General features: G+C 35.3%; 3 protein-coding genes and 1 pseudogene across 4 annotated transcripts in view; 2 read left to right on the top strand and 2 right to left on the bottom strand.

The window, feature by feature from the left end:
* Positions 1–8,579, bottom strand: part of LOC7484363 (pectinesterase PPME1) — an 87,377-nt gene extending 78,798 nt beyond the window's left edge. Inside the window, exons 1-4 of one of the 2 annotated variants that reach the window (XR_008056955.1) lie at positions 8,065–8,579; positions 7,620–7,826; positions 6,731–6,975; positions 6,091–6,472 (exon numbers count right to left, since the gene is read on the bottom strand). Coding sequence is in view for 1 of the 2 variants with exons in the window: in XM_024582345.2 (XP_024438113.1) it covers positions 6,316–6,472; positions 6,731–6,975; positions 7,620–7,826; positions 8,065–8,550 (1,095 nt within the window). In the remaining variant the exon portion in view is untranslated. Of the gene's footprint in view, positions 1–5,890; positions 6,473–6,730; positions 6,976–7,619; positions 7,827–8,064 lie in introns of those variants that run through there. The other variant, XM_024582345.2, reaches the window with a different exon arrangement.
* Positions 8,580–9,416: 837 nt separating this feature from the next.
* Positions 9,417–11,516, top strand: LOC112323544 (uncharacterized). The gene is made up of 3 exons (XM_024582099.2): positions 9,417–9,597; positions 9,628–10,769; positions 10,854–11,516. Exons 1-3 carry the CDS (start codon positions 9,417–9,419, stop codon positions 11,514–11,516), a joined length of 1,986 nt encoding a protein of 661 aa, XP_024437867.2.
* A 1,578-nt stretch (positions 11,517–13,094) lies between these two features.
* LOC112323560 (metacaspase-1-like) lies at positions 13,095–15,617 on the top strand. Its single transcript, XM_052445868.1, has 5 exons — positions 13,095–13,602; positions 14,286–14,616; positions 14,816–14,936; positions 15,047–15,253; positions 15,444–15,617. Exons 1-5 carry the CDS (start codon positions 13,209–13,211, stop codon positions 15,501–15,503), a joined length of 1,113 nt encoding a protein of 370 aa, XP_052301828.1. The 5' UTR covers positions 13,095–13,208; the 3' UTR covers positions 15,504–15,617.
* A 4,909-nt stretch (positions 15,618–20,526) lies between these two features.
* LOC112323545 (putative pectinesterase 63) lies at positions 20,527–21,848 on the bottom strand (annotated as a pseudogene).
* Positions 21,849–21,926: the final 78 nt, after the last annotated feature.

Raw genomic sequence — 21,926 nt, 5'->3', positions numbered from 1 at the left:
GTTCATCAAATTTCCTTTCCTGTCTTTGCATCTGCTGTATTACTTCCTCTATTAGATAAAAAAACCAGGCCTGAAAAATAATGGTTCGATCAATAAGAATTAACTACCACAAATTTGTTGAGATTTCTAAGGGCCACATGAAACTCCACAAGTTCTGCTTGCGTACAATCCATATCTCTCATTGCTTTAGAAAATACGCACAATATATGTCGCAAGTTATTCTTCAATATCTTTATCTTGTTTTTGATAATTTATCATAAGAACTTAGACAACCAAATCATTTGTTTTGGAAAATACGCACAATTAGAGTTGTTTTTGTTAGAATATGTGATTGGAAGTAATCTTCTCCTATAATAACGAAGTGATTATTAGCTATTATTAGAGATAGAATTCAATTATAGAAATAGAATATATCTTTTGTAACAGTAGCGTAAGTTTAGCAACTGACTCTTGTATATATATCTGCTGCATTGATGAATAATATATCAGAAAACATTCTATTCACCTTACTATTAACATGGTATCAGAGCCGCCTCCAAATTTCCTTCATCTGTTTTAGGAACTGGAGGCTGTTTTTTTGTTCTTTTCTGATCATAATTCTTTCTACTCATCATGACTACTCCTACGAACGATGATGGTGTTGTTGCCGGGAATGCAAAGGTCACTTTACCAGCACTACATATGCAAGATGTCTCTTCATTGCTTACGCCAGAGAAACTTGATGGCACCAATTATGTGGAATGGGCTTTGAATGCTCAAAATAAAATTCGGGGTCGGAAACGTTGGGGATTTATTTCAGGTTCAAAAACTGCACCTAATGACACCAACTCTGAAGAATATGAAGCATGGGAAGATGAAAATTGCTTGATCAAATCCTGGTTACTTGATGCAATGAACAAAGACATCAGATCCATTTTTTTACGCTTGCCAACAGCAAAGGAAATTTGGGATATGGCTAAACAAACATACTCAGTCAGTCAAGATGCCTCAAAATCATATCAACTGTACTGTGAGGTAATCTCTGTTCGCCAAAATGGTGGTTCTATTATTTCTTATTGGGGAAAATTACAAAAACTGTGGCAGGAGATTGATGCTATAGATGACTGTGCAATGAGTTGCAAAGCTGACATTGAGATATATACCACCAAGGTTAATTCTCAACGGGTTTATATTTTCTTGGCTGGTTTGGACTCATCACTGGATGGAGTTCGTGGACGGGTACTTGCCACTGTACCTCTTCCAAATCTTCAAGTTACTTATGCTATGGTTTGTGCTGAGGCAAACCGTCAAGATGCTATGATGGGTGGAATATCTACTGATGGTACTGCTATGGCTACCAGAAGGATCTCTACACGGCAAGACAACAAGAAAGGGACACGCAAATGTACTCACTGTAATGGTGATAATCATGTTGTTGATACATGCTTCAAACTTCATGGTTATCCCGAGTGGCATCCCAAAGGCAAGAAAACTTTTGCCAACACATCCCTACAACAACAACCAGTGCCATCTGCAGCAGGATTAATTGCACAAACTGGTATGATTAGTACTGCACTTAGCTCTCCTTCCTGTATTAAAAATAGTGAATGGATAATTGACACAGGTGCTAATGATCATATGACTTGTGATTCTTCAAACTTTAGTTTTTTATCCCCTTCACATTCTATCTTAGCTATTACTAATGCCAATGGTGTGTCATCCCCTGTTACTGGTGTTGGTAATGTTCCTGTATCCTCCACCTTTTCTCTCTCTAATGTACTGTATGTTCCATCCCTTACATGTAATCTACTTTCCATTAGTCAAATAACCAAGGCCCTTAACTGTGTTGCTTTGTTTTATCCTACTTATTGTATTTTTCAGAACATACATACCAAGGAGAGGATTGGCAGTGGTAGGCAACGAGGAGGATTGTACTATCTAGAGGGTGGCACATCATCACAAGTTTACCATAGTCTAGCACATATGATGGGTAAAAATCAATCGGCAAATATTGCAGAAATATGGCTTTGGTATAAACGACTCGGTCATCCATCGTTTGGATATATTAGACGATTGTTTCCTTCTTTATTTGCTAACTGCAAACTTTCAGACTTCATTTGTGAGACATGTGCTATGGCTAAAAGTCATCGTGCTATATTTCCTTTATCTTCTAATAAAGTTGCTTCACCATTCTCATTAGTACATTCAGATGTATGGGGTCCCTCCCCAGTTTTCATAGCTAATGGAATGAAATGGTTTGTTACCTTTGTGGATGACTGTACTCGAATGACCTGGGTATACTTACTAAAACATAAGAGTGATGTCTGTACAGTTTTCCGTCTCTTTTATCAAATGATACTCACTCAGTTTGACAGGACTATTAAGGTGGTACGTTCAGATAATGGAGGTGAATACTTCAAGAGAGAGTTAACTGATTTTTTCCATTCAAAAGGTATCATTCATCAAACATCATGTCCAGAGACTCCACAACAAAATGGAGTAGCTGAGCGGAAAAACCGACAATTACTTGAGGTCATTCGATCACTAATGATTGGAAGTAGTGTGCCTACTTTCTTATGGGGAGATGCTCTCAGTACAGCTGTTTATGTGATTAATCGTACACCTTCCAGTACCTTATTCTTTCAACGACCTCTTGATGTCCTTGCTAATCATTGCATGCTTCCGCCTTTGGTTAAATTGATGCCTCGTATCTTTGGATGTGTAACTTATGTACACCTTTCACATCGACATAGAACCAAACTTGAGTCAAAAGCATTGAAATGTGTCTTTGTTGGTTATGGGTCTACTCAAAAAGGTTATAAATGTTATCATCCAGACACTCGTCGGTTCTATACCTCTATGGATGTTATCTTTGATGAGTCAAAATTCTATTACTCTCCTACAGATTTAACACCTACATGTCTTGAAGATGTTCACCATCTTGCCAATCATGAAGAAGTCTTGTGTTTTGATATAAAATTAGCAACTCTACCCACTAGTAAACCATCGGATGAGGACACCTCCACTATGGAAACACCTACAGTTATTGATTCTTGTTCACTGGACACATCTACAGCTATTGATCCTTGTTCACAAGACTCTAATGATCATTGTGAAAAGTCTCACCAACCTCTTGATAGTACATTACCTCCTAGTGCACCGGTCAACTCCTCTCCAGAGTCTTTGCCGATACCAACACTACAGGTACAACCCAACAATTCTTCTGAAATTTGTTTGCCATCTGACATTGCTCATCATGCACTTCCACCACGATCTACCCGTGGGATTCCACCTGTTAAGTATGAACCTGATCCAAAAGCCAAAGTAAAATACCCAATAAGTAATTATATCTCCTCTCACAAGTTGTCTGCATCATATGCATCTTATGTGTGTAAATTATCCTCTATCTCTATTCCTAGTACATTACAGGAAGCTTTGGCAGATTCTCATTGGACTACAGCTATGACGGAGGAAATGAAAGCTCTAAAAAAAAATGCTACATGGGATCTTGTTACCCTCCCAACAGGAAGAAAAACTGTTGGATGTCGATGGGTTTTTGCTGTCAAACATAATGTAGATGGAACTATTGAAAGATACAAGGCGAGACTGGTTGCTAAAGGGTACACACAATCTTATGGAGTTGACTATCAAGAAACTTTCGCTCCAGTTGCTAAACTCAATACTGTGCGAGTTCTTCTGTCTTTAGCAGCTAATAAAGACTGGCCTTTACTCCAATTCGATGTCAAAAATGCATTCCTGCATGGAGATCTTAAAGAGGATGTGTATATGGATCCACCTCCTGGAATTTCAGAATATGAAGGTTCTACTCAGGTTTGCAAACTCAGGAAGGCTTTGTATGGCTTGAAACAATCTCCTAGAGCTTGGTTCGGTAGATTTACTCAAGTCATGAAAAAGTTTGGTTATACTCAAAGTAACTCGGATCATACTTTGTTTATAAAGCATAAAATGGGTAAACTCACTGCCTTGATTATATATGTTGATGATATGGTAGTGACAGGTGATGATGCTGAGGAAATTCATTGCTTACAACATCATTTGGCATCCGAATTTGAAATGAAAAATCTTGGAGACCTTAAATATTTCCTCAAGATTGAGGTAGCTCGTTCCAAGCATGGTATATTTATATCACAACGTAAATATACTCTTGATTTGTTGTCTGAAACAGGGATGCTTGGATGTAAACCAGTTGATAATCCAATGGAGCAAAATCATAAACTCTTTCAATGTTCTAGTGCTGGTTGTACAGATAAAGGGAGATATCAAAGACTTGTGGGAAAATTAATCTATTTATCCCACACTCGACCTGACATTGCTTATGCCGTGAGTGTTGTAAGTCAATTTATGCATAATCCACGTCAACCTCACATGGATGCTGTGGAATGTATATTGCGGTATTTAAAATCTTCACCAGGCAAGGGACTATTATTCTCCAAACATGGACACTTAGGTGTTGACGGGTATACAGATGCTGATTGGGCTGGTTCAGCTAATGACCGACGTTCTACATCTGGTTATTTCACCTATGTAGGTGGCAATCTTGTGACTTGGAGAAGTAAAAAACAGTCTGTGGTGTCGAGATCAAGTGCTGAAGCTGAATATCGAGGTATGGCCATTGGAGTGTGTGAATTGTTGTGGTTAAAAAACTTGATGAAAGATTTGGGGTTCTCTCAAAGAACTGCAATGAATCTCTATTGTGATAATAAATCAGCTATAGAGATTGCCCATAATCCTGTTCAACATGATAGAACAAAGCATGTAGAAGTGGATAGACATTTCATCAAAGAGAAGCTTGAAGCCGGCATTATCCAATTCCCTTTTGTAAAGTCAGAATTCCAACTTGCTGATGTTCTTACGAAAGCAGTATCCAACAAAGTGTTTACAAGTTGTCTTCACAAGCTGAGCATGAATGACATCCATGCACCACCTTGAGGAGGGATGTTAGAATATGTGATTGGAAGTAATCTTCTCCTATAATAACGAAGTGATTATTAGCTATTATTAGAGATAGAATTCCATTATAGAAATAGAATATATCTTTTGTAACAGTAGCGTAAGTTTAGCAACTGACTCTTGTATATATATCTGCTGCATTGATGAATAATATATCAGAAAACATTCTATTCACCTTACTATTAACAGTTTTCACATGTTTTTGTAGAGAAGTAAATATTGCCATGATTTCGATGAAGGTTTTTCCACACTCTTTATTGATAGAAGTTGTATGTTATATACAAAGTAATTGAGAGGCAAATTTAGGAAGCATGTAAATTGTGAGGCTAAAGTTATGCTACTGTTACAATATATACAGCTATGGCATTCAACCTTAGAATCAACTTCAAAATATATAATTAATGACAGAATATTAATTTGAAGTAAAGAAAAAAATAAAAAAATTTTAAATTTTTTCAAAAGCGTTTTTTAAACGCGAAAATAAACAGGGCATTAGTTTCCCTTTTGATTTTGCGTTGTAGTTTCATGGCCATGCTACCATGCAAAATGTTCAAGGTAGGATGTTTTTTAGATTAACGTGGGTGTCAAGGTTAGCTTGCGCGCTCAACTAATCTCACATGCCTTGAAGTTAATGATAATATAAGCCTCCAGTGGTCCTAAAATTTATGGGACTCGAACAGGTGATCTCTGGGAAGCAAACTCAGGATCTGAGCAGTTGAGCCTTTGTTTGCTTTGTTTTATATATATGCAGTTGAGCCTCTCAGGGTTAGGTAGGTTGTTTTATATATATGCATGCCTTTGTTTGCTTTGTTTTCTTGATACAATTTTGGTCTAAAAGGAGCATCTATTTATGTTCTTAAAGAACATGGCGTGTTGTTTAATGGGTTAATTGAATTTTCTAAACAGTTAAGGGCATGGACTGATTTCGAAGCAGATAAAATTATGATAACAAGTTTTTTTTATAGTATTAAGAAAATTGTGGCTCTAACCATTAAAGACTTGGTCAAATTGCTAGCAAAGTTACACATTCGATATCTCGCCTGTCATCAAATAAAAAAGTTACAGATTCGAGTCTTCCATTTGGGAGACTCAGCCTTCCAATTTTTCATGTCTGCTCAGGCGCGCGATCATGTTAGCCACCTCAACGTTGCTGTTGTAGTCGATTTAGTCTTCAAGCCTGGCCTTACTTCTTGTCGATATATATATATGGTATTTGTAAGAATCCAATTTCCTTCATTTGGTTTCTCTGCATATTGATTTATTTTTCCACAATATGGATTTTACTGCTCTATATATGGTTAACAATTACTCAGCATCTCTATTTCTATATGCCTAAGGATAATGATTTTTGATTTACATCCAAAATTAATTTGGAGGATGAAGCAGCCATTTGGAACCTTCAATGAAGCCAAGAGAAATGAAGGGAGCTGCTTGATCAGGTGTTAGCTGCTTGGTCGCTTTAGCGCGGCCTGCGGGGTTAGCTCCTTCCCCCTCGCACTTGTATTCTCCAAATAAAGCAGTCCTGAAAGCAATGGCTCGTATATATTAATAAAACATTCAATCCCTAAAATTTAATGATTCCACTCTCAAAAAATGTAAACTTGATTTCATCTAAATAATTAGGGGTCCAGTTCATTAAAAATAATAATAACCCTTTTGATTTTTTTTATAACAAACAAGCTTGAAATTAACCAAACATGATTATCCTTTTCGTATCTTAAAACACAGAGTAAACACGATCTTAAGATAATTATAAATAGAAGATGGATCAAATACATACTGGTCTCGTTCAGGGTGGAAATTATTGGACCATCCCTCAGGATTAACAACACTGCTCATGGTAGTGTATGAGAAGACCACTCGTGGCCTTGCCTGCCATGCTCGTCCCAAATACGCCCCCTTGGCGCCAGTGCCATCTACTTTACAATGCACGAACGAAAATCCAGTATCTTCTGCCTCGCTGTTTCTTGCATGGGCAGTGATGAAATTCCCATTTTCATCACCAATCACATGTAACTCTGTTCCCTGCATTTAGTTGGATATTCAATATATTACACCACATGTATGTACGTCAATTGCTATCCATACCATAGCGGTCCATGACCCGGGATACGAGTTAGGAGGGTCAGTCCATGAATTGATGAGTTGACACGGTCTATTTAGTTTTTTCAAAGAAACTAAATTGTTTTTGACAAGTTTTTTTTTAAAAAACTAACGATGTTATTTTGAACAAAAATAAAAGAATGTTGACCGGCTCACAGGTTGACCAACCGAGTCACTCGAACTTAACCATGTCAAGTCTCCAGGCAGTTCAAAAGTGAACCCAAACAAAACAAGAGCCCGGGTCAACGGGTTGAGCTCGTCAATATGTGGATCGACGAGTTGACCAGTTCTATTGGTATTTTCATGAAAAAAAAAATTGTTTTGACAATTTTATCTTGTAAAAAAATAAAAACCGTGCTTTTTTTAATAAAAAAGATGTTGATCGGGTCATTGGTTGACTCATCGACTCACTCAGGTTTAACCGGGTCAACTCTCTAGGCTATTCAAAATCAAATAAAGACCCCCCGGGTAGGCGAGTCTTGGTTTAATAACTATTATCCATCTACAGTAACACAATCAAGTTTTAAAAAGAATTTAATTCGGAGAGTTAATTTTTTAAGGGTTACCAAATACAAGGACTTTCCGCTTCCAAAAATGTAATCAACGGTGCCTTCAATATAACAATCCTTGAAGAGATGCCGTCCCTTGTCATCACACAATGTGTCTTGAAATCCAATTAATCTGCAGTTATAGAAAGCAGACTTGTCCCCAGAAATCCTCAGAGCAACTGCTTGTTCTCCTTTCAATTCCCCATTTGGCCTCGGCGCAGAATTCTGTCCCAACAATTCCATAGAAAAGAAAAGGCAACATAAAATAACCTCAAAAAAAGAAAAGAATCAGTGAGATGCGAAAATACATTTTAATTTTAAGACGTGGGAATTTGCCTGCTCTATGATGATCAAGATGGCCTTAAGTTCCCTTCATCATTAACATTCAAACTCCAGCAGGGCGATGTGAAGTAGTGAAAAGAAATGGAAATTATTGATAATATTTTATGAAACATGTACACACCTTAAAAATGATATTAGCAGCCACAAAGTAATCAGCCTCAGCTTCCAAGGTAGCACTGTAAACAGTTCCATATTCTTTTGCCGTGCCGTCAAATGACAAGGTTGGCTTGTTACTAGGCGATCCCAAGAATGTAACAAAAGGTTTGCTACGTTCGATTTTGAGTTTTTCAATGTACTCTCCAGGTCCAATATCCACAATCACTCGTTCTGTGTTCCCTGTTGGAATGCTGTTAATGGCATCCTTCAAGGTTTTGAATTCTCCACTTCCATCTTGTCGAACCTTGATGGTTCTTGGTTTGGCCTCGGCCGCTTCGAGGGCAGGGTCTATGGTGCCCTTACGGTCTGCCAGGGGCTTGACATTGTCTTGAAACCATGTGTTTAGGCTCGATGGATCGGCAGGTATCGGACTTTTATCATCAGAACTAACGGTGGTGGACACAAGAAGAATTGCTGTAATGGCACACTGAATAGCTGCAATGGAACCCATCTTTCTTTTTTCTGGTGGAATATTTTCGTGGAATAAGATTGGAATTTATAGGCTGATCACTAGCAAGAGAGACTTAGAATACTTGGGATTAAGAGAGCTCTTCGCATAATTCCCTCTATTTTAAATTGCTGGTTACCTCACAACCACTTGATATATATGAAGCAATACGATAGAATAGCATCTTCTCCTTCTTCTTTCCTTTTTCTTTCTTTCTTTCTTTCTTTTTTTAACATAGCCAAAGATAGCTGTTTCTCCATTGGCCAAACTAGGAAGGAAGGACATTTTTTTCAAAACTTCTATGTGTCTCTATATATATAAAAAAAAAAGAATTAAATTTCAATTTTTATACTTCTGTTCATCATCTAGCACCAAATTTAATTTACTTTGCTAGAATAATATTCTTTTCCGTACAGTATTTTCTTGTTGCAAAATCATTATAATACTAAATTTTAACATCGTATGCTCTTTTTTACAACCTTAAGATTTTGGCTGCTTATTACATTTTTCTCTTCTATTTCTAAAATGTCTACTTACCTCAAGATACATGCTCCATAATGAATTATGATTTATAATAATTAAAAATATAGGATATTGAAATTAAATTCTTTTAGAATAGGGATAAATTAAAGATAATGTTTTTCTGTTTATTGAGTAACATAATGTTAAGGAAATAATCACTATAATGATATTAGAAGCTACAAAATAAGCAGAATCAACTTGCAAGGTGGCACAATAAACAGTTCCATATACCCTAGCCGTAAATGTCAAGGTTGGCATGTTACTAGCCGATCCTTTAAATGTAATGAAAGGCTTATTGATGGGTCATGGTTTCTCAAATCAACCCCATTTAAGAGACAACGTTGGGGATGGTTGGGTTTGGACGCGACCAAGCCCAACCCCGCGTTGGGTCTGGGCATGTCCACGCCCAACCCCGTGTTGGACTTGGACGCGACCAAGCCCAACCCCACATTGGGCTTGGACGCAGCCACGCCCAACCCCGTGTTGGTCGTGGACGCATCAACGCTCAACTCTGCGTTGAGCCTGGACGTGACCGCGCCTGATCATTTTTGGGTGCAGTCACAAGCCTGACCATTGCTCCTGCTCATGAATGCCATCCAATTCCACGTAGGCAGTTAGCCTACGAGGATGAACTGAGTGATGATGAGGAATATGTCGAACACATGTTTCGACACAATCACCAGGGACATCGCAATGTGGGAGGGCGAGAACTGCAAACATTCCGTATGAAAATGGATTTACCCAGTTTCAATGGTCAGTTGCAAATAGAGGGGTTTCTTGATTGGCTGGCAGTAGTTGAAAGATTCTTCGACTACATGGAAATCCCTGAAGATAAAAAGGTAAAATTGGTTGCTTACAAATTAATGGGAGGAGCCTCTGCTTGGTGGGAGCAGCTGCAACTCACGCGGATGCGACATAGAAAAGGGATGGTACAAACATGGGCAAATATGAGACGACTTCTACGAGCCAGATATTTACTACCAAATTATGAACAGGTCCTGTTTCAACAATATCAGGATTGCATACAAGGAAACAGAACAGTGCAAACATATGTTGAAGAATTCCACAGATTATCCTCACGTAATAATCTGTCAGAAACTGATGCGCAACAAGTCAGCAGGTTTGTTGGTGGTCTATGTTTGACTATACAGGATCGGGTCTCCATGCAAACCATCTATTCGTTAACTGAAGCCATCAACCTGGCTACAAAGGCAGAGGCACAACTGGAAAGGGCAAAGTCGATAGCTGGAACGAGAAGCTCTTTTGATCCTAATCGGGCTGCAATAGACAAAGGAAAGTTTCTAGCTTTTCAACCACTGCCCATCAATACTTCCAAAGGACCAAACAGTAACGGGGCACCCTTAAGGATTGGAGGAGCGATAGAAGCACCTAGAAATTCTTATGCTCTTCCATCGTCAGATAAATGCTATAGATGTGGGCAGCCAGGGAATCGCTCCAATCAATGTCCCAGACGGAGCACAGTGAACCTAATAGGACCAGGGGAGGAACCAGATTTAACAGCAGAAGGAGTAGAGGATGAAGTAGCATACACCTATGAAGAGGATGAAGTCATAGGGGGAGATGAGGGAGAGTTATTGTCATGTTCCCTAGTAGTTAGAAAACTACTACTGGCACCAAGACAGATAGAACAATCACAGCAGCACAACATATTTCGAACCAGGTGCACTGTGAACAAAAAGGTATGTGATGTCATTATAGATAGCGGTAGCAGCGAGAATATAATTTCAAAAAGCATGGTAACAAAGCTGGGATTAAAAACTTAGAAACATCCATCACCATATAAGATCGGCTGGATCAGACAGGGTGCAGAAGCAAGGGTCACTGAAATTTGCCGCATTCAATTCTCCATTGGGCAAAATTACCTAGACAAAGTTACTTTTGACGTAGTTGAAATGGACGCATGTCATATAATTCTAGGCAGACCGTGGCAGTTTGATGTGGATGCTATATACAAGGGGCGTGATAATGTGTATATCTTCATGAATAAAGGGCAGAAAGTCGTTTTGGGTCCAATAAAAGAAGAATTTTCTGTAGTCGAACCGAAAACTAAAGGGAAGCTAGTGCTTTTGGTCGATGGGGAAAAATTTATGGACGGAGCCAAGAAGATAGGAGAGCTTTTTGCAGTAGTAATTGGGGGAGGAATCAGAACCGAACTTCCCAACATTCCACATGACCTACAACCCTTACTAGCAGAGTTTCAGGAAATCATACCATCAGAGCTACCAGATGGAATACGGGTGCGCGATATTCAGCACCAGATTGATTTAACTCCAGGGGCTAGTCTGCCAAATCGACCCTATTATCGGATGAGTCCGAAAGAGAGTCAGATCTTACAAGAGCAGGTAGAAGAACTGATCAGTTCTACCCGCTCAGAAAGGGACTGGTTCAGGAGAGTATTAGTCCTTGCGCGGTGCCAGCCTTGCTAGTACCAAAGAAAGATGGCAGTTGGCGCATGTGCATAGACAGCCGAGCCATTAACAAAATTACAATTAAGTACTGATTTCCAATTCCTCGCCTGGAAGATATGCTAGACATGCTGTCAGGGTCTAAATTTTTCTCAAAAATTGATTTACGAAGTGGGTATATTCTTTTCCGTACAATATAGCAAAGTAAAAATTAATTTACTTTGCTAGAATAATATTCTTTTCCGTACAATATTTTCTTGTTGCAAAATCATTATAATACTAAATTTTTACATCGTATGCTCTTTTTTACAACCTTAAGATTTTGGTTGCTTATTACATTTTTCTCTTTTATTTCTAAAATGTCTACTAACCTCAAGATACATGCTCCATAATGAATCTTTTGAAATTTTAATTTTAATTTTAATTGATATTTTAAATTTATTTAGAATTTTATTTTCATATAAGGAATTATGATTTATAATAATTTCTTTTAGAATAGGGATAAAGATAATGTTTTTCTGTTTATTGAGTAACATAATATTAAGGAAATAATCAAGGTAAATATTCTTAATTATTTTCTAATAAATAAAAAGAAGAAATCAAGGAATTGAATAACTCAAACAAATCAAAAAATTTATTTCAATCACTTGATTAAAGGAGATGATCGGGCATCTTGTATAATTTATTTTGTTTTGTCTTTTTTATGTCTTATTATATGATTATATAAACTCTACATGAGTTATATGTAAAATATATATATCAAATTATTAAAAGATAGCATTCTTTTCTATTTTAAATTTCTACACATAAAATAACAACATGCTATTTTAATATATATTATATAAAAATGGATACAAGGTGGGTTAACATAACAAAAACATTAACCTTAAATAAAAGAAAAAAGTAATTATAATGTCAAGGTTATAGCACCATTGTTCTGAGTAATTCTTACCTTAATAATGTGTGTGTCAAGGTTATTCAATTATTGTGTCTTTAGTATTCTAAAAACCAATAAACAAGCAGTGTAGCGTGTGTGTCTAACAAAATCATTCAAACCAGAGCCATTTATATCATTTCCCCCATGAATGTGCACACGCCTCATGCTTCAAGAATAGTGTTCTTGTTTGACCTGATCATGAAATATTAGATGACCAAATCAATGTTCCAAAACCATTTACCAATTTTTTTTTAGTTGTCATGATTAGGGTATTAATTCTTCAACGGGCAACATGCAAGAAACAAGCCTATCAATGTATAGCATTGTAGTGAACTTGATTAATTTTATAATCCCTTTCGTTATCAATTAATCAACTCATACTATAATCTTAAAATCATTTTTTTCTGATAAAATACTATTAAAACCATTGAAGTATGATGAGTGAAAATTTAAAAAGATATCATTGGACAGCAGGTCATTTGAGTACAAAACCTACGAATTTTATAATACAAAACCTTACACACAACTTCTCTTTTTGGCCAATCATTGTTCACTGACCAACTTGTTTGTGTTCAATGAACTGTACATGGAAGTCAAAGTTATCATCCCCGCCTTCTCCACGTTTAGCCCTCCTCCACGAGCCGCTCTCCTTCCAAACCTCTTACCAACTTTGCCTTATATCATCAGCATTAAATTAATCATACTATTGCCAATAATCCCTTCTCAAACTTTTTTGAGTTCTGACATTTCTGCGTCTCTCAGAGACACTAACCAGCATGTACATGTTAGTCAACTGTTCAAACTGCCACACCCTTTTGCAGCATCCACCAGGAGCCAACTCCATCTGCTGTGCCATCTGCCATGCCATCACCTACATAGCTGATCCTCGCTCTGCCCCACCACCGCCTGCTCGATCTTACTCATCCTCGAGCCACTACCAACATTACCCTCCTCCACCTCATCCTTTTCAGGTGGTTCCATCACCATTCACTCATGCGCCTCATGGACCACCACCTGCTGTCCATGGCACAAAGCGTGCTGTGATTTGTGCGGTATCTTATAAGAATACTAAGAATGAACTCAAAGGGTGCATCAATGATGCCGTGTGCATTAAGTATTTGTTGGTTAATAGGTACAACTTCCCTGAATCCTCCATCATCATGCTCACTGGTAAGAATTTTCAAACATTTATTTCCGTTCTTGTGTTTCTTGAAAGATTCTTTATAGTTTGATTTATACCGTCTTTAATCCGCATATATAATGTTTTGGTAATTGATTAATTAATGACTTATACCCTCATAATTTAGGTTTTTTTGTTGGATATAAGTTCTCTTTACAAAGTCATTTCATTGACTCTGTTTGGTTGAATCAAGTACAAATTTTAATGTCTTAGCTTTCATAATCAGGGGAATGCTCTCATGTTTTTAAGTTTGGTTGATTTTGGAATGAATGATATGCTTGTTAGTGTATTGTTATCCCGAATTTCAATTTGATACATTCCTATACTAAGATCTAATCAGCCGAGTAAAAGTTTGTGAGTGTTGTTGCGATTGTTTTTTAAAGTGTTTTTCACTCGTAAATATATTAAAATAATATTTTTATTTTATTTTTTCAAAATTATTTTTGATATCAGCATATTAAAATGATCTAAAAATATTAAAAAATATATTAATTTGAAGTAAAGAAAAAAATAAATAAAAATATAATTTTTTTCTAAAACACTTTTGAAACACAAAAACAAACAAGATGTTATAGGCACAAATAGAGTTATTTCAAGTTTAACTTTGACCATTGTGTTCGATGCTCAAGGCACATGGAGTCACTATTCATGCTGATTAATAATCAATTTGCAGAGGAAGAAACTGAGCCTTATAGGCAGCCAACGAAATTCAACATGAGATTGGCATTGTCATGGCTCGTGCAAGGATGTCAGCCTGGAGATTCATTAGTGTTTCATTTTTCCGGTCATGGTTCGCAGCAGAAGGATTACAATGGAGATGAGTTGGATGGATATGATGAAACACTTTGTCCAACAGATTTTGAAACTCAAGGAATGATTGTTGATGATGAGATCAATGCAGTAATTGTCAAGCCTATTTCCCATGGTGTTAAGCTTCTTGCCATCATTGATGCTTGCCATAGTGGCACTGTGCTGGATTTACCGTTTCTCTGCAGAATGGATAGGTTTGTCCTTTCCCATTCTTTTCTTACTAAAAACGTAGCATAACCTTGCAGTGGAGAAATACAAGGATAAACCCGTGTTCATAGCCTTTGGCACCTTGCAGCAAATGCTGGCTATGAATGGAAATCGATTATATTTGCATCCTCTCTATCCAAATATTGTAATTTTCTTGCTCATAAATGCTTACATTGATGAAAATAGGAGCGGGAAGTATGTCTGGGAAGATCATCGCCCTCGATCAGGAGTATGGAAAGGGACTAGTGGTGGGGAAGTGATCTCCTTCAGTGGCTGCGATGATGATCAAACCTCTGCAGACACTTCGGTACTTCCATAATTAAGCATACATGTCAAACTTTATAATCTAGAAATCAAGAATGGATTTTCTCATTCACAGCAGCAATGCACTTATTCAATCTGAATCTATATGGACAGGCTCTATCGAAGATCACTTCAACAGGTGTAATGACTTATTCGTTCATCCAAGCAATCGAGCGCGGACATGGAACTACATATGGCAGCGTGCTGAATGCAATGCGGGCTACCATCCGTAAGACGACCAATGAGCATGGTGGTGGTATTGTAACAACACTTATCTCAATGCTATTAGCAGGGGGGAATTTCAGCGGAGGGATCACACAGGTATGTTTTTTCATCATTAACTTTTTGCTGTTTGTATTCCGCACATACCACCATTGCAAAAGCTGTGGTGACATAAATTTTCTAATCATGTTTGTTTGTATGTGCTCTTACATCACATTCATTACTTCTGCTCTCATTTTTTGATCTCCATTTGCTTATGCTGATTGGTGATGTTAAAATCTTTCTGCAGGAACCACAGTTAACTGCTAGCGAACCATTTGATGTGTATTCAAAACCTTTCTCCTTGTAGCCAGAGAAGAAATTGTCATGAAACTATATTGATATGTTCGAGGGAGTCATATGTAGAGTTCCTGAGCAAACACCACTTTCAATCATTAATTATAATTAATTATCAAATTAAAAAGCATGGGTTTTTCATTGTGCGTGATCTCATTGTTCATCCTCTTACACATTACTATAGATGAATTGTACAATTTCTTTTTATTATTTGGTTGTAAACTTTTTTTCCAGTGATTTAGTCATAATTGAAAATCAATTGATTTTGATTTCTTATGAAAGGTCGGATTGAAAGAAAATGGACATAAATGAAAAAGGTGCTAAAAAAGGGTAGTGTGCAATAAGTTTCGAAAAAGATGCATTTTGATCCCCAACTTAAAAATTATCGTAAATTATACAATTTTGACACCTCAATATTTTTTAAATTCAGTTTTGGTACAACAATTTATTTTTGTTATTTTTAATTCCTGGTTGAGAGAAGAGAGAGAGAGGTCGTCGGATTTCGGCGGTAGAGAGAAAAACATGTTGTTGATACAAATTTAGGCTACCAAAACAGACGATATTTATGTTAAATAGTTTCTTTTGATGAGAGGAGTTCATATTAGGTGCTTTCTTTACCTTTAAAATTCGTGAAAAAATAGATCTGAGTTCGGGTTGATTTTCGGTTCGGGTTGATTTTGGTTTTTGGGATGGTAATTTGGTTTTTTTGAGGCCATGGATAAATTTAACATGGTTATTGAGGTGTTTTAGGTCAAAATAAGTTGAAAAAAAGGTTTTTTGGTAAAAAAAAACTTTCAGCCACCACAATGGCCAAAATCTAGGCAATATCAGACGATACAACATCTAATTTTTTTTCAAAAAGAAAAACTAGGTGTAGCAAAAAACAAATTAAAGGCCTAATCACGTGGCCCTTAATGAAATAGGCAAAGCAAGGTGGCTAGCCTAGTAGCACCTATTCTTTTTTCAATTAATGCTTCTTTTTATATTTTGTTTTCAAAAAAAAATATTTATATCAATACTCTTTCTCTCTTTTATTTTGTTTAAAGAGCTTTTTTTAAATGATGGTTATTTTTTTGTTATGCGTTTAATACTCAAAAATAATGTTTCTCATTCATATATAATTTTTGTTTATTTTTTGTATAGATGAACTATATTTTTTAAAATAAAAAATGTTTATTTTCAGATAATATTTCTAATATGTGTAATCTTGCATAATTATTTTTCATTTTCTTTTATTCAATCAATTTAATGTGTTTGTCTATTTTTATTATCATTTGATTGAATAAAAAAATATTATAATAAATAGGATTGATCAAACATAATTGGGTAAATATCCCGTTTTGCAAGATTAAATATCTTGATCTACATCCGTCTCTTGATTTTTCAAGTTTTACTTTTAGGTATCATTAATGACTTTGTATTTATTTATTAGCACGCATAGTTCTCGGTTTATTTGATTACATGTATGTATAAACTTTTTAATTTGCGCTTAGATTTTTTGAACTATAAAAAAAACATTGAAAAAACCTATATATATAATTTTTTATAAAAAGTAAAAATATTTGACCTGCTACGAAGTGCGAATCACATAACTAGTAAACATTAAAAGGTATAGCTGAATTACTATAGAGAATTGCATTATGGAACCTCTGACACATAATTTCTAAACCCAATCCAATGGTTGACCTTGGCTAAAACATAGATCCTGGATCGAGAAAGTTAACTTGGATTAATTCAATTTTTTAAAATAAAAACATGACAATTTTAATTTTATTTGTTAAAAATTAATTTTTTCCAAGTCAAATACACATCATAATTTTCAAGAAGCTTTCCGATCAAATACTTACACAAGCCCCCCTTTTCAAGGAACTTTTTTGTCAAACCTATGTCGGGTTTGGAGTTGATCGGCAGGTCACAAAGTTTAACCGGATCAATTACAACTCTGTTTTTTTGCTTTGTATAACCCGATCAAGTTTATAGGTTGCTTTTGTCCAAGGTTAACCTGCTAGGCTAGATCGAGTTTTACATATTATATGTTTAAAATATATTTATAACTTCGTTAAAGCATTTTTATTTTAATTTATCAAAACATTTTTATAACGTATGCTCTTTTTTACAACCTTAAGATTTTGGTTGCTTATTACAATTTTCTCTTTTATTTCTAAAATGTCTAATTACCTCAAGATAAATGCACCATAATGAATCTTTTGAAATTTTAATTTTAATTGATATTTTAAATTTATTTAGAATTTTATTTTCATATAAGGAATTATGATTTATAATAATTAAAAATATAGGATATTGAAATTTAATTCTTTTAGAATAGGGATAAAGATAATGTTTTTCTATTTATTGAGTAATATAATATTAAGAAAATAATCAAGGTAAATATTCTTAATTATTTTCTAATAAATAAAAAGAATAAATCAAGGAATTGAATAACTCAAACAAATGAAAAAAATTATTTAAATCACCTAGTTAAAGGAGGTGATCGGGTATCTTGTATAATTTATTTTATTTTATTTTATATATATATATATATATATCTTGTGTGTATGATTATATAAACTCTACATATGAGACTATAAATTTTAAAATCAAAAGTTTTCGAACACTATAAATTTTAAAATCAATCGGTGAAAAGTATATATCATGGTTAAAATGAGAGTTTCCTATGCCATAAGCCCTTCATAAGTTCATATTGCCAATGATATTGTAAACTCTTCATTGTCCTGTTCTTCTCTATTATACATGCGATGAACACAAAGAACTTGAACGTTTTGAAATTAGCAGAATTTTCTTCTTTTTTCTTACAAATACATGGAGCAAGTTGACCATTATCTATCTTTATCAATGTTCTTAACTTAGATTTCACTCTATATATATCGTCTTCTTCTAATTCTTTTTCTGGATTCAACGGAGAGCTAATTAAGATCTGATTAAATCTAACAAAACCTTGGTGTTACAACACTATATATGTCTTCTAATAATAGATTAACACACCCAAAGGGAGCTTCAGAAAAATAAGAAATTCCTAGGAGCAATGGGCAAGCATAAGCTGCAAGCCAATCACCGCTCCCGTTTGCTTCCCTGTAAATATGACACGACAGGACCTCCCATGGTCGACTTTGTCATAGCTGATGTATGGCTGAAACTACTTGTTTATGACTACCATGAAGATTGCTTGCAGAAGATAACAGTTGCACTGCTGTAGCTGAATCTACCTCAAGCAAAAGCTTTCTGTAACCTTCATTGCATGCCATTTCCAATCCAATCAAAATACCCCACAGTTCAGTACAAAGCACCGAAAAAACACCAATATGATAAGAGAATCAATGAATGCAGGACCTAGAATCGTCCCTTAGCAGCCCTCCAGCAGTAGAAGTTCCTCGAGTTTGTTGAAAAACACCATCCGTATTCAATCCTTTTGGTGGCCCGTGGCCTCATCCACCCAATTAGCTTCCCGTGCCTGATTGCAGTTGGAGTAGTAACAGCCTTTTATTTCACCAAGTCCATACATGCCAAGAACAAGAACCAAACCAATCATTATGATCAAATTGGAAGAAATTAGAGCACAACAAACAATTCAAGAGTTATATTATAAAACCAAGTCAGGTATTTTTACCTTTTCATCTTCCAAAACGCGAAAAATAATGATAAAAAAAAATCCAGGACATTAATTAAACATTTTCCTGCGGGCCTAAATATGCCAAAGAATATTATTTTATAGAAACAAAAAATTCTCATTATTTATTTTTCGCAGTGGAACCCGATCTTAAAAATTTTGGGTAATTTTTAATTTTAAACAAAATTTAAAATAATTTTTTATTTAAACAAATTTTGTTTAAATGTACTTTTTTTTTTTTTGAAAAAATCGATATATCAAAAAATAAGATACACAGAAGTAAAAAAAAATCGATATATCAAAAAATAAGATACACAGAAGTAAAACAAAAAAGAAATGAAAAGAGAATCAATCCATTAAACCAAGTTTTATTTTACTTTATTTTATTGAGAAAGCACTAAATCATGTTACAAATCGAAACTGAAAGAATTATATACTAAAGCTTTTATCATTAATGGAAAAACCGTACATCAAAAGAGAATCAATTCATTCTTTCTTCTATTTATTTTTGTTACTTGATTTTTCAATTACTACACATTCTATCTCTCGTCTCCTTACTTAACCCCTTACATGTGTGAGACTCGCTACTCAATTAGCTTCCTATATATTATTATATGTCCTCTATGCTCTAATAATTAGAATAATGAACAATTTTCCACCTTATTTCGGAGGAGGAAGCAGGCATTTGGAACCCTAAATATATGCAAGAGAAATTAAAGGGTTCACTTGCTGAGGGGTCAGCTGCTTGCTGAGTTTAACACGGCCAGTACTAGGGTTAGAGTATTGTAAGGGAGAGTTCACCACTCACTAAAGTTAATTATTTAACATTCCTCGAAAAACTATTTCATGGAGCCATTTTTAAAATGAATAGTGCTAATTTAGTCCAAACTTTTTCATGTCCTTTCGAATTTGGATTTTTCATCAATATCCAAGTCAAAAAAAGTCACAAATTTAATTCTTAGATGTTATTTCCTTGTCAAAAATTAATTACTAGCACTTAGATTGCAAACTTTTAGAGTGGCTTGGACTTGAATGCAATTGCCAAATAAGACATCGAAAGCCATGCACGGCGGCGGCGGCGGCTCCTTATTAACCATATTTTCCATATATAGTTGCTAGTTTTTCTTACCAATTACCTACCATGTATGACCTCACATAGATTACTTAATCCATCAAAAATTAGTGAGATCGATTAATACTTAGATTAAGAACAATTCTAATCCTAGGCAAAAGAGTTTCCCAATTCACTTTACAAAAAAAATTTAACCATTAAAATTTATTAATAGACCGTATCTATTTTCAATTGATGAATTTAAAAAAAAAATGAATTGAGGAGAGATATTTAAAAAAAAAAAAAAACCTTAATTAATTATGAAATCAAATTGATTTAAAAGAAATCAAGATCAATCAATTACCGGTCTCGTTCAGGGTGGAGATTATCCAGCAGGATCGACCACACTGCTCATCTCTGTGTAAGCAAACACCACCCGAGGGCTTTCCCAATTCCGTTTACTTTGCAATGCACAAAACAAAATCCAGTATCATCTTCCTTGTGTCTTGCTTGCGCAGTTATCTCGGCTAATCCTTGGTCTGCTAGCACATTTATCTTCGTTCCCTGCATTAATAAATTTCACGCCAGCTTTAAATGTTCAAGAATTTTAATGCTTTTAAGAGTTAATATTGGAGGTTACCAAATACAAGGACTTCCCACTTCCGAAAATGAAATCAACAGTGCCTTCGATTTAACAATTCTTGAAAAAAAGCCGTTCCTTGTCATCACATAAGGTGTCTTGAAATCCAATCAGTCTGCAATTGTAGAAAGCAGCCTTGTCCCCGCCGATTCTCAAAGCAACGGCCTGCTCTTCTTTCAATCTCCCACTCGACCTTAATTGGAGCAGAATTCTAATCCAACAATTCCATGAGAAAAAATAGTAGAAAATATTTATAACATAACAAAAACATTAACCTTAAATAAAAGAAAAAAGCAAGCACCATTGTTCTGAGTAATTCTTACCTTAATAATGATATTAGAAGATACAAAATAAGCAGAATCAACTTGCAAGGTGGCACTATAAACAGTTCCATATACCCTAGCCGTACCAGCAAATGTCAAGGTTGGCATGTTACTAGCCGATCCTTTAAACGTAATGAAAGGCTTATCTTTCTCAATTTCGATTTTTTCGTGTAGACTCCGGCACCGATATCGACGATTACACAATGAGTATTCCCCGAGGGAATACTTTTAACGGCATCGGTCAAGGTTTTGTAATCACCCTTCCATTTTGTCAAACCGTTCTTGGTTTAGCCTAGGCAGGTTCTGTTGTAAACAATAAATACCATTTAAAAAGATTTTTATGTAATGTTTATCTACTGAACTCTAATATATATATGGTATTTCAATAGACACAAGATTTTTGGGGTTTAATAATTATACCAGACTCTAACAAATGTATCAGATCCAAAATACTTGAGTTTAGTAATCAACGCAACTCAAGATAATATAGGTCTGGTGAACATCTCAAATCTAAAATATTTGACCTACTAATTTAATCCAATGACCTGTCAACTTGAAGTGTAATCCATGTCGGTTTATTTTGAGCGGATTTTCTTTTTTAAAAAACAATTTTTTTCAGGTTCTTGACATTAATTGTTTAACAGGTTTTTAAAAAAAATTATAGTTTTTATCAACTCGTTGAATCTACAATTTAGATCTTAGACCGGGTTAACCTTCATGTTAGATATTGTAACTAAGATTATATATATTTTTTTCAATTTAGTATTCTAAAAACCAATAAATTAACAAGCAGTGTA

Source organism: Populus trichocarpa, chromosome 12 (assembly GCF_000002775.5).
Source record: "Populus trichocarpa isolate Nisqually-1 chromosome 12, P.trichocarpa_v4.1, whole genome shotgun sequence".
In the NCBI taxonomy this organism is placed as follows: domain Eukaryota; kingdom Viridiplantae; phylum Streptophyta; class Magnoliopsida; order Malpighiales; family Salicaceae; genus Populus; species Populus trichocarpa.
This window is presented reverse-complemented; position numbering and strand designations above follow the sequence as displayed.